This window comes from Acomys minous (assembly GCF_964271855.1).
Source record: "Acomys minous genome assembly, chromosome: 4".
Classification (NCBI taxonomy): Eukaryota; Metazoa; Chordata; class Mammalia; order Rodentia; family Muridae; genus Acomys; species Acomys minous.
Genome location: NC_140486.1, coordinates 100,634,698 through 100,643,884, shown reverse-complemented (window position 1 = coordinate 100,643,884; position 9,187 = coordinate 100,634,698). Strand labels below are relative to the sequence as shown.

Below are 9,187 nucleotides of genomic sequence, written 5' to 3'. Positions count from 1 at the left end.
TAGCCTCAAACTCACACTGATCCCCCTGCCTCAGCTTCCCAGATGTTGGGATCACAGGCTTGAACCTCTACCGCATCCTTTTGTGCCTTATGCATGTCCCAAAACTTAGAAAACAGCCGAGGATCCGGGGTGTGGTTGACAGAATACCAACCTAGCATGGAGGAAGGAATCCATGAGTTCTAGAACCTGCCTGTAACATGGTAGATGTAGGACCACCAGACATGGTGATACAAAGCTATAACCCTAGTACTTGGGAGGTGGAGACAAAAGGATCAGAAGTTCAAGGTGATACTCCATTACATAGGAGTCTGAGGATAGCCTGGGCAATATGAGACCCTGTTGTGGTTAAATTATCAGTATGGCCTAATAGTGTTTATCATTAGGCCTACAATTATTATTACTATGGCAGTATAACCCACTAGCAATGAAAACACAGACACCTGTTATATTTTAAAATAGCTGTAGTTAACCTGGGGCAGGGCAGATATTAATCCCCTAAACTACTTCCCATAGTGGGGCAGATATAGGCTACCTGCCCCAATCCCATGCCATCTGCTTCTAATAATTTCTATCAATTATCCCAAATACTTGCTAATTATCATCACGCAGCCCATGTGCTTCTCCTCCACCTAACCCATGGACCCTTCTCTTCTCCTCTCCTTGGGTCTCTCTTCCAAGATTCTGTCTGTCTCCCCAAGCCTGGGCACCTCAGCCACAGTTTTTCATTAGCCCTGCCCAGGTGTGAAGGCCTTTTATTGGTCAAACAGGTTAGGCTCTCAGGCAAAATACAGGTGGGGCAGAGAGACAGCAAGCAGTAATTAGCATCAAAATACATCAGACCCAACAAGACCCAGTCTCACAACAGAGAAGTTGAGAGGTGTGTAGGATGGCCCCAGACTCACGGAGACAAGGCTGGGTTTCTAAGCTGAAAGGGCTCATCTAATGATGGGGATCAGTGAAGATTCTCAGGCCCCAATCCCAGCCCCCCTTCCTCTACCCCCCCCCCCCCGTGTGTCAACAGAAGTAGCTAGCTGGCTGTGTATGGCTGGGGGGGGGGGGGAGGTGTGTTGTATATCAAACATTATTCATTAGCTGGAATGTAGTTCCCAGATGGAACTGGTGATGACAGCAAGAGGAAATCTCAGCGGTAAGGGAACATCACCTAGGTTTCATGACGTGGCAGGCTGCTAACGGCAGGGTTCACTTACACAGGACTGGAGGCCTTTCAGGAAACGCAATCAGGATGTGCCAAGTCCCACCCCCGGAGGCGGAGCCCAAGACTGAAGCCCTCCAGCCCTTCAGGAACCCAGGTCAGGGCAGAGTCTGAGCAGGCAAGCCTGGTTCCTGCTGTGCCAGGCATAGGAGCATCATGCAGTCATTGGCCAGGACACCCAGCATGGCCCGAAGACTTGCAAGAGTGGCTGCTGTGACTCTCTGGCCCTCAGAGGAAAGGCTAGCAAGCACCATCTGCTCCTAACAGCCATGTGAGTAGCTGTAGGACCCCTCCAGGTCCGATCTCAAGACGTCACTGCACTAGCTCGAGCCACTGGAGTATTCAGGAGGCATGGTTCACACCCCACCAGGACATTATCCCTGGATGCTGAGCTCTACCTTTCTTGTTACTCTGAGGAAGGCTGGGGAGGGACTGAAGGGTGGGAACTCCAGCTCAGGCCCAATCTCAGGGGTTTAATAAAAGTGCATGGTGTGGGGAGGACAGGGAACAAACTAGGGGGCTGCTGGAGAGGGAAAGATAGGCCTAGGTGGCCGGGAGTGGGGGTCAGAAGAACCGGGCGGTGGGAGGGGAAAGCATCAGGAGTGTGGTCTGGGATCTGCTGGGAAGGAAGGAGAGCATCTTACTAAGGTAGCCAGACAGCTGATGCAGGTCCTGGGAGAGGCCAGAGGAGCGGAGGGCAGAATCCTTCCGTATTGACTTTGATCCTAGCAACAGCAGATGCTCCCCTGTTGACAGGATCCAGGACCCCTCCCACTGGCCCTCCAATGTGGCCTGGGGCTGAGACCAGGCAGGCAAGTAAAACAAGCTAGAGTCAATTTGGAGGCTTCTCCTTGTCCCCTGGGTTCAGCCTGTGTTGAGGTGTATGGGGGGCTCTCTGTTCTGAGCACCCCCAAATTCCCTGCCAAGCATCTCCCCTCCCTTCCCTCCAGTTCCCAGGAAGGGCCTGTTGCTAGTGTGGAGCGGACGAGTCAAGTTTATGGGCTGGAAGTCCTACCCGGAGGCTGTTCACTGAGCTGTAACAGGCTCCAAGTGGAGACAGGGTGGGAGTACAGGAAGAGTGACTTCCCAGACCTGGCCTTTGGGAGCCTCTCACCGAGTGGCTGAACAGCCACTGTCCTCTCTAGACACTCTGATGTGAACAGGCAAAGGTTGACAAATGTTTTGGGTAGGTTGCCTTCCAGTCTAAACAGGCAGCAGCTGCCTGTTGGAACTGTGGTATTGCCTGAAGGCAGCCTCTTCTAAGACACCAAATTTGGGGGGGGGAGGGCGTGCACATGTATGTTGGTAGAATTGAGTTTCCAAAAGAAACCAAAAGCATGACTTTTCTGTGTAATTTTTTAAGTTGGCAACTGAAAATCTGTGTGAGCAAACAAGGCCCACAGTCTGAGGCTGCCGTGCTGTCGCCACCAGGACAGTGACTACAGAGCCAACCTAACTCTGGCCACTTCTCCACACAGGCATGCCGGCTGCAGCTCCAGGCCTTCCTTGTGCCAAGACCCATGATGATACCCAACAACACTGGGGAGGTGGCCAGCTCCATTCCCATGGGGGCTCTGGGGCTTTCCCTGGCCCTGGCAAGCCTCATTGTCATCGCCAACCTGCTCCTGGCCCTAGGCATTGCCCTGGACCGCCACCTGCGCAGCCCACCTGCTGGCTGCTTCTTCCTAAGCCTACTATTGGCTGGGCTACTCACAGGGTTGGCACTGCCCATGCTGCCTGGACTGTGGAGCAGGAGCCATCGGGGCTACTGGTCCTGCCTCCTTCTCCACTTGGCTCCCAATTTCTCTTTCCTCTCCCTGCTCGCCAACCTGCTGCTGGTGCATGGGGAGCGCTACGTGGCGGTGCTGCAGCCACTCCGGCCCCGTGGGAATATGCGGCTAGCCCTGCTCCTCACCTGGGTCAGCCCCCTGCTCTTTGCCAGCCTGCCTGCTCTGGGCTGGAACCATTGGAGTCCTGGTGCCAACTGCAGCTCTCAAGCTGTCTTCCCAGCTCCCTACCTCTACCTCGAAGTCTATGGGCTCCTGTTGCCTGCAGTGGGGGCTGCTGCCCTTCTCTCTGTCCGTGTGTTGGCCACTGCCCACCACCAGCTGCAGGATATCCGCCGTTTAGAGCGGGCAGTGTGCCGGGATGGGCCCTCAACCCTGGCCAGGGCTCTCACCTGGAGGCAGGCTAGGGCCCAGGCAGGAGCCACGCTGCTCTTTTTGTTGTGTTGGGGGCCCTATGTGGCCACATTGCTCCTGTCAGTCCTGGCCTATGAGCGCCGACCACCCCTAGGGCCTGGAACTCTGTTATCTCTCATCTCACTGGGCAGTGCCAGTGCTGCAGCTGTGCCCGTGGCCATGGGTCTGGGTGATCAGCGCTACACAGCCCCCTGGAGAGCAGGTGTCCAAAGGTGGCTACGGGGATTTCGAGGAAGAGCCAAGAGGGACAGTCCAGGCCCCAGCACTGCGTACCACACCAGCAGCCAAAGTGTCACTGACCCGGACTTGAATTAGGGAAAGCCTCCCAGGAGCACTCATCCATCTCACATGCTCTTTTTTTGGATTGAAGCCCTTGCTCCATGACACCTCACCCAGACCAAATAAATCTCTGGCCACCATTGCACATTATCTCCTTCCTTATCTCAGGAAGTGGAAGGACCCAGAGACAGACTGAGCACCAAAGGAAGAGTCCATTTCCAACTAGGCACGGTCCTCCTGGTCAGCCACCACAAAATGCACACAGACACCGCCTCTGGGAAGTATATTTTATTTACATTTTTAAAATCTGTAACTAGTCTCTCTTCCTCCTTTCCTTCCCCAGAGACTTGGGAAGGGAAAGAACGGGAACCTCAAAGACCTACCCCCCACATACAAAGACGCACCCCATGGCTCACACCAGCAAATCAAAGTGAAAGAAACACAGGCCACCTAAAAGGCCCCAGGGCTGGACAGGAGAGGGAGGGCCTGGCAAGGCGGGTCTCTAAGAGAGAAAAAGGACAAGGAGTGGGCAGGTCAGCTGAAGGGGTTGGAAAGCAGTCCAATACCCCCCTCCTCTTTCCTCTGCACCTCTGCTGGGGGGCAGGGGTGTCCCTTTATCCCCTCAACACCAGACACCATGCCAGAGGCTCCAGCCGCTAACGGTCAGGTCTCTGGACACAAAATACTTTCGCTTTGTGGTCTCCTGATGTAGTCACCACCAGGGAAGCATCTCTGAAGACAGAAAACAGGGGCGAAAAGACAGAGGAGCCTGAGGGCCAGTCCGGGCTCACTCCCCAGAGGTCCTGGGGCAGCTGCTCCAGCGTCACCTCTCTCCTACATCCCTGGCTGAGTCTGCACCTGGTTCTCTGGCCCTTCCCGCAAAGCCAGGGAGCTGATTCAAGCATGCCCATGTAAAGCACCAGAGATCAATGGAGGGCAACAGAGCCCAGGAAGGCAGGTTTGTTCTCAGCTTCCCACCCCACAATGGGTAAGTCACTGCCAATCTCTGGGATAGGGCTGAATCCCAAGGCTGTGGCGTGTGACTATGCTGTTGGCCTGGCATTCCTTCATCACAAGATGCAACCAAGGCATTAGATCTCATCTCCCTTAGGGATCCCCTCCCATTCCCCAAAGGACCTGTGCTACCTCACACTAGACCCACTTCCTAAAGGTGCCAGTCCACCGTGCTTACTTGCTGAGGGCAAAGTCCAGGATCTCAGCAGTATGGCCCCGGTAGTCAGTAAGCAGGCGGCCAGTCCGGGCATCCCAAAGACGTACAATGCCATCCAGGCTACAGGTGTATACCACAGCAGTGCCAGCCTCCCATAGCAGCTGAACAATGCCCGACTGTCCCAGAAGGTGACAAAGTAAGAGTAGGGCAGAAGTCAGGAGGGAGAGAAGATCCCATCCCCACCCCAGCCACGGAGGACAGGCTGCCCCTTAGCACACCACACAGGAACAAACCTGGTGCTGACACTGATGCCGGAGTGTCTGTGTGGACAGGTCATAGATCGCCAAGGTTCCATCCAGATAGCCAACAGCAGCCAGAGGCATCCTAGGAAATAGGTGATACAAGGAAGGCTCCTGAGACCCTAGATTCACACATCTTCCCTCCTCCCTGATCCCAGTGCCACCTCCCCCCCCCCACCCCCGCAGTCTCTTGGGTCTCCAGGCCAAGGCTCAGCTGACACTCACACACTGCAGAAGCCCAGGGACTCCACAGAGTTAGACTCACTCTCCTCCCCCTCTCCCAGGCTGGGCTGGGAGGCGACTGTCTCAGGTCTGAACACACCCACCACCTACAGGTAAGAGAAGAGGCTCACAGACCCAGGATCCAGGTCCCTTAACAGAGGAAAGAGGCAAAGGAGGGGCAGAAGGTTCAGACCGAAGCCCAAGCTCCTTACCTTGCCAGTGGTGGCACTGACCAGCTTCGCCTGGCAGTCCACAGACCCAGTGAGGATTAGGCTACCATCCTGGTTGGTGGCAACACAGGTCAGAGGGCCCTGGTGACCTTCAGTCCCTAGGACACAGCAAGAGTACAGGCTCTGGGTCCTGTACCTGCTCTCAGGCTCCTCACAAAGCCCAGGTGACCACCCTCCCCGCTCTGATACCTTTCAGTACATGGATGGGGCTTCCCTGCTTGAGGTCCCAAATCCTGATGGTACCGTCTTCATATCCCACCACAGCTCTCTTCCCTAAGGACCAATGCACAAATGACCAGAGCACAGAGGGTGCACCCAGACACACCAAGCAAAGAATGAGCAGGAAGAAGAGAGTAGGGGACCCCAAATTCCCCCTGGAGTCACAGGTGACCTAGTGTGGGGCAGCTGGGGGCTGGAACCCACAAGTCACTAGATCCACCTCTATCTCCTGGAAGAGACAGTTGCTCTCACCATCAGGGAGGACACGGCCACAGGTTGCAGGGCAGTTGGGGCCCTGGAAGGTCTTACAGTCACCATTTGGTACCTTCCACATCCAAGTGTTGCCATCAGCTGTGCCCGCCAACAGGACAGGCGCCCGAGGGTGCCACTCCATCCACTGGGCAGAGAGGGAAGATCAGCAAGCAAGGCCTACCTAAGCCATCAACTGCATGCAAGGTGTCCCTGCGTCTACAGTCAGCAAGAACTTCACAGGTAAAGAGATAAATTGCAGAGCTATGGGTGCTGTGGCTCAAGGCAAACTTCTCCAGTATATAGATATGCCTGCCCCTACCCTTCCCAGAAGCACTCAGCCCTACTTAGGGTCCCACAGAGTTGAACCCCATGCCAAAGATCTCACCTCCAAGTCTCCTGCTTCAAAGGACCAGACTTCTTCCTTGGTGTCTACCTGCCATACTTTCAAAAGACCACTCATGTCCCCTGTGGCCACTAGGGTAGAGTCATGGCTGAAACCAGCACATGTAACAGAGTCTTTATGGCCTGCAGAGAAAAGTAGGCAGATTCTGAGGTCAAATTTGCCTGAGAGATGAAGCAAGTTCAAGGCCAGCCTTGGCTACATCCAAGGCCAACCCAAATATATAACCTCAAGGGAAAAAAATGGCAGAAAAAGAACATTAAAAGGTACCTAAATGCTAGGGACATGTGACCCATGTATCTGGCCATCTTTTAAAAACAACTAACTAGGGCTAGAGAGATGGCTCAGCGGTTAAGAGCACTGTCTGCTCCTCTAGAGGTCCTGAATTCAATTCCCAGCAACTACATGGTGGCTCACAACCATCTATAATGTGATCTGATGCCCTCTTCTGGCCTGAAGGTGTATGTGCAAGCAGAGCACTATATGAGTAATAATAAATGAAGAAATCTTTTTTAAAAAATTTTTTTTAAACCTAGGGGGGAAAGGTAGGAGGGCCTCAGCAGAACAAGGGAACAAACTCTCTGCAGCCCGAGGGAACTCTCTAGGCTGACACTACTATCCAACCAGCAGAGCCCAGGCCTCCAAGGCCTGCCTTCGCTGTGCCTCTGCCCACTCCAGGACACCTCCTCCCATGCTCATCTTAGCCAGACTCCCTTGGCCAATTAGTACTTCCTGCCCGAGTACCTACAAAACAGTTAATTCTACTATGGGTTCCTGGATCCAGCACAAGACAGAGGCTGGTAAATAGTTGCTAGGTGTTCACACAGGCCACTGGCCAAGATGCCCAAAGGAACATGACCTCCCCAACCTCTCACCTGCACACTCGAACAGCAGCTCCCCATCACTGAGCCTCCACACAAAGGCCTTGTCATCTTCACCCCCCGTCACTGCTAAGGTGTTGGTTTTCGGGTCCAGGCTCACACAAAACACAGATGCTGTCCCATGAGAGAGTCCATGAAAAAGAGGATAAAACCGTGCCCTCACCTAGAGGGCTTTCAGAACCTTCAGGGAAGCGTAACCCCTTTCCCCAAGGCCGTTAAGTATTCTCTCCTGGAAAGGCTGCGTCCAGCTCTTGTTTGAAGCATCAAGTTGCTAAGAGAAATTCTTCCCAAGCGCACAAACCCCCCTAAGTCCTCCTCCAGCGCACATCTCCCTGCGGTTCTGTTCCCGTACCACCCCGCTGTGAGGTGCAAGCTAAGAGGTGGGTCCATATGCACCGCTGGGAGCACAGCACCTACCAGTCTGGGTATGAAGTAAGTGTTCATGAGACTGGTTACTAAGAGCTGGTGTCTGAGAAGACTATCGCTAATCTCCTTTTGGGCTGTAAATTGCCTTTAATTTCCACTTAGGTTCCTTCCATTCATACTTGCCCAGGATAACTTTTTTAAAGCCAACTTAAGGTGATAAACTGCTAAACAGCAGAAGTAGGATTTGAGCCCTGGTGTCTCCTGTGACTCCAGTGGAAGCCTAATCCCTTTGGCTCTTCCTATGAATTTCCTGCAGGCCAAGGTCGGTGGCTTTCCCATTTATTTCTCCTAATATCCTGTCCAGGACCAACAGGACAAAATCACATCTACACTGATGTGAGGTGATCCCCCCTCAAAAGGCCTACCTGAGTGCAATGCAAAGGTGACCTCACTATCATCCGGGCCCTCCATGCTACCGACCACCCCTTCCTGGGGTTCCAGGACCCAGCCCTCGTCATTGCCTTCTTCCTCTTCTTCCTCTTCCTCAAAGTCCACATCTTCCATCTCCTGGGCCAGATCATCTGCTTTGGGGAAAAGGTTAAAAGATGGGGCTCAAAAGATATAGGAGAAATGGAGTAAGGGGTAAAGAGTGACTAGGGTGACACTGGAGTGGGTCATGTGGCCAAAGGTTAAGGTGTCGTCCCACACGTACCGAGGAGGTAGAGAGCGCTTGGGGGCAGGAAAGGGGGAGAAAGGCTAGGGCTGAAGACCTGGCGTTGGCCAGCCACCGTGTGGGAAGAGAGGACAGAGGGCATGATGGGAAGGGGGTGTGTGAGGGGAAGGGCCAGGGGAGGCGTCAGGGAACCCCCACCCAGCCAGGCCTCGAAACTAAGTGTGGGGGGTAGGGAAGGTGGGCTGGAGAGAAATGTCGGTAGGAACGACCGGTAAGGGAAGAGGGTGGGGGGAGGGGATGGAAGCTCGGGTCAGAGGCCAGGGGTGAGCGCCTCCTGTCCCGTGGCCTCGGGAGCTACAGTTCTCACCCGGGTCCGGCGGGCCTGGATCCAGCTCTACCACCTCAATGATCTCTTCATCTCCGTGGAAGCTTAGAGTCTCCAGCGGCGGGGTGTCTGCGGCCGCTCCGCTCTCCGATTCGGACTCCATGCGGCGAAAGCTACCGATCCACTTCTCTGGGCCCAAACGCCTCCCAGAGTCAGCTCTGCGCGACGACGCGGAACTCGAGCCCCTCCTCCTGAGAGGAAGTAGGCGTAGGTGACTCCGGGCCGAAAGAGCGACGGCATCCAGACCAATAGAGACGGAGGTGGACTACTGAGCCGCCAATCACAACGCAGAACTGGGATGACCAGGCCGGGGCGTGGCGGGAGAGCCCAAGCTCCTCCTTACAAGACTCCGCCCCCAGCTTGAGAGAAACAAGCGAGCGTGCGCGCCTCCGGGGT

General features: G+C 54.6%; 2 protein-coding genes across 4 annotated transcripts; one reads left to right on the top strand and one right to left on the bottom strand.

Moving 5' to 3' along the window:
- The first annotated feature begins 853 nt into the window (after positions 1 to 853).
- On the top strand, positions 854 to 3,865 carry GPBAR1 (G protein-coupled bile acid receptor 1). The gene is made up of 3 exons (XM_084778326.1): positions 854 to 877; positions 1,213 to 1,484; positions 2,692 to 3,865. The coding sequence occupies exon 3, from the start codon at positions 2,734 to 2,736 to the stop codon at positions 3,727 to 3,729; it is 996 nt and encodes a 331-aa protein (XP_084634452.1). The 5' UTR covers positions 854 to 877; positions 1,213 to 1,484; positions 2,692 to 2,733; the 3' UTR covers positions 3,730 to 3,865.
- Positions 3,866 to 3,966: 101 nt separating this feature from the next.
- Positions 3,967 to 8,992, bottom strand: AAMP (angio associated migratory cell protein). 3 transcript variants are annotated; one of them, XM_084778318.1, is made up of 11 exons: positions 8,774 to 8,992; positions 8,159 to 8,317; positions 7,362 to 7,481; positions 6,472 to 6,611; positions 6,087 to 6,231; positions 5,805 to 5,888; positions 5,598 to 5,713; positions 5,389 to 5,492; positions 5,158 to 5,248; positions 4,886 to 5,040; positions 3,967 to 4,425 (listed from the first exon to the last, which is right to left on the bottom strand). In XM_084778318.1, the coding sequence occupies exons 1-11, from the start codon at positions 8,892 to 8,894 to the stop codon at positions 4,350 to 4,352; spliced, it is 1,311 nt and encodes a 436-aa protein (XP_084634444.1). In that variant the 5' UTR covers positions 8,895 to 8,992; the 3' UTR covers positions 3,967 to 4,349. The 3 variants fall into 3 exon arrangements, with proteins under 3 accessions (XP_084634444.1, XP_084634445.1, XP_084634446.1); XM_084778319.1 differs by having other exon boundaries at positions 8,159 to 8,314; positions 8,774 to 8,990; XM_084778320.1 differs by lacking the exon at positions 8,774 to 8,992 and adding an exon at positions 8,446 to 8,676 and having other exon boundaries at positions 8,159 to 8,314.
- Positions 8,993 to 9,187: the final 195 nt, after the last annotated feature.

Coding starts and splice junctions, on each gene's coding strand:
- GPBAR1 (XM_084778326.1), top strand. CDS start 2,734: ATGATGATACCCAACAACACTGGGGAGGTGGCCAGCTCCATTCCCATG.
- AAMP (XM_084778318.1), bottom strand. CDS start 8,894: ATGGAGTCCGAATCGGAGAGCGGAGCGGCCGCAGACACCCCGCCGCTG. Junction 6,612..7,361: donor GCTGCTGTTCGAGTGTGCAG/GTGAGAGGTTGG, acceptor TTTTCTCTGCAG/GCCATAAAGACTCTGTTACA. Junction 5,889..6,086: donor TGGCCGTGTCCTCCCTGATG/GTGAGAGCAACT, acceptor ATTGGTCCTTAG/GGAAGAGAGCTGTGGTGGGA.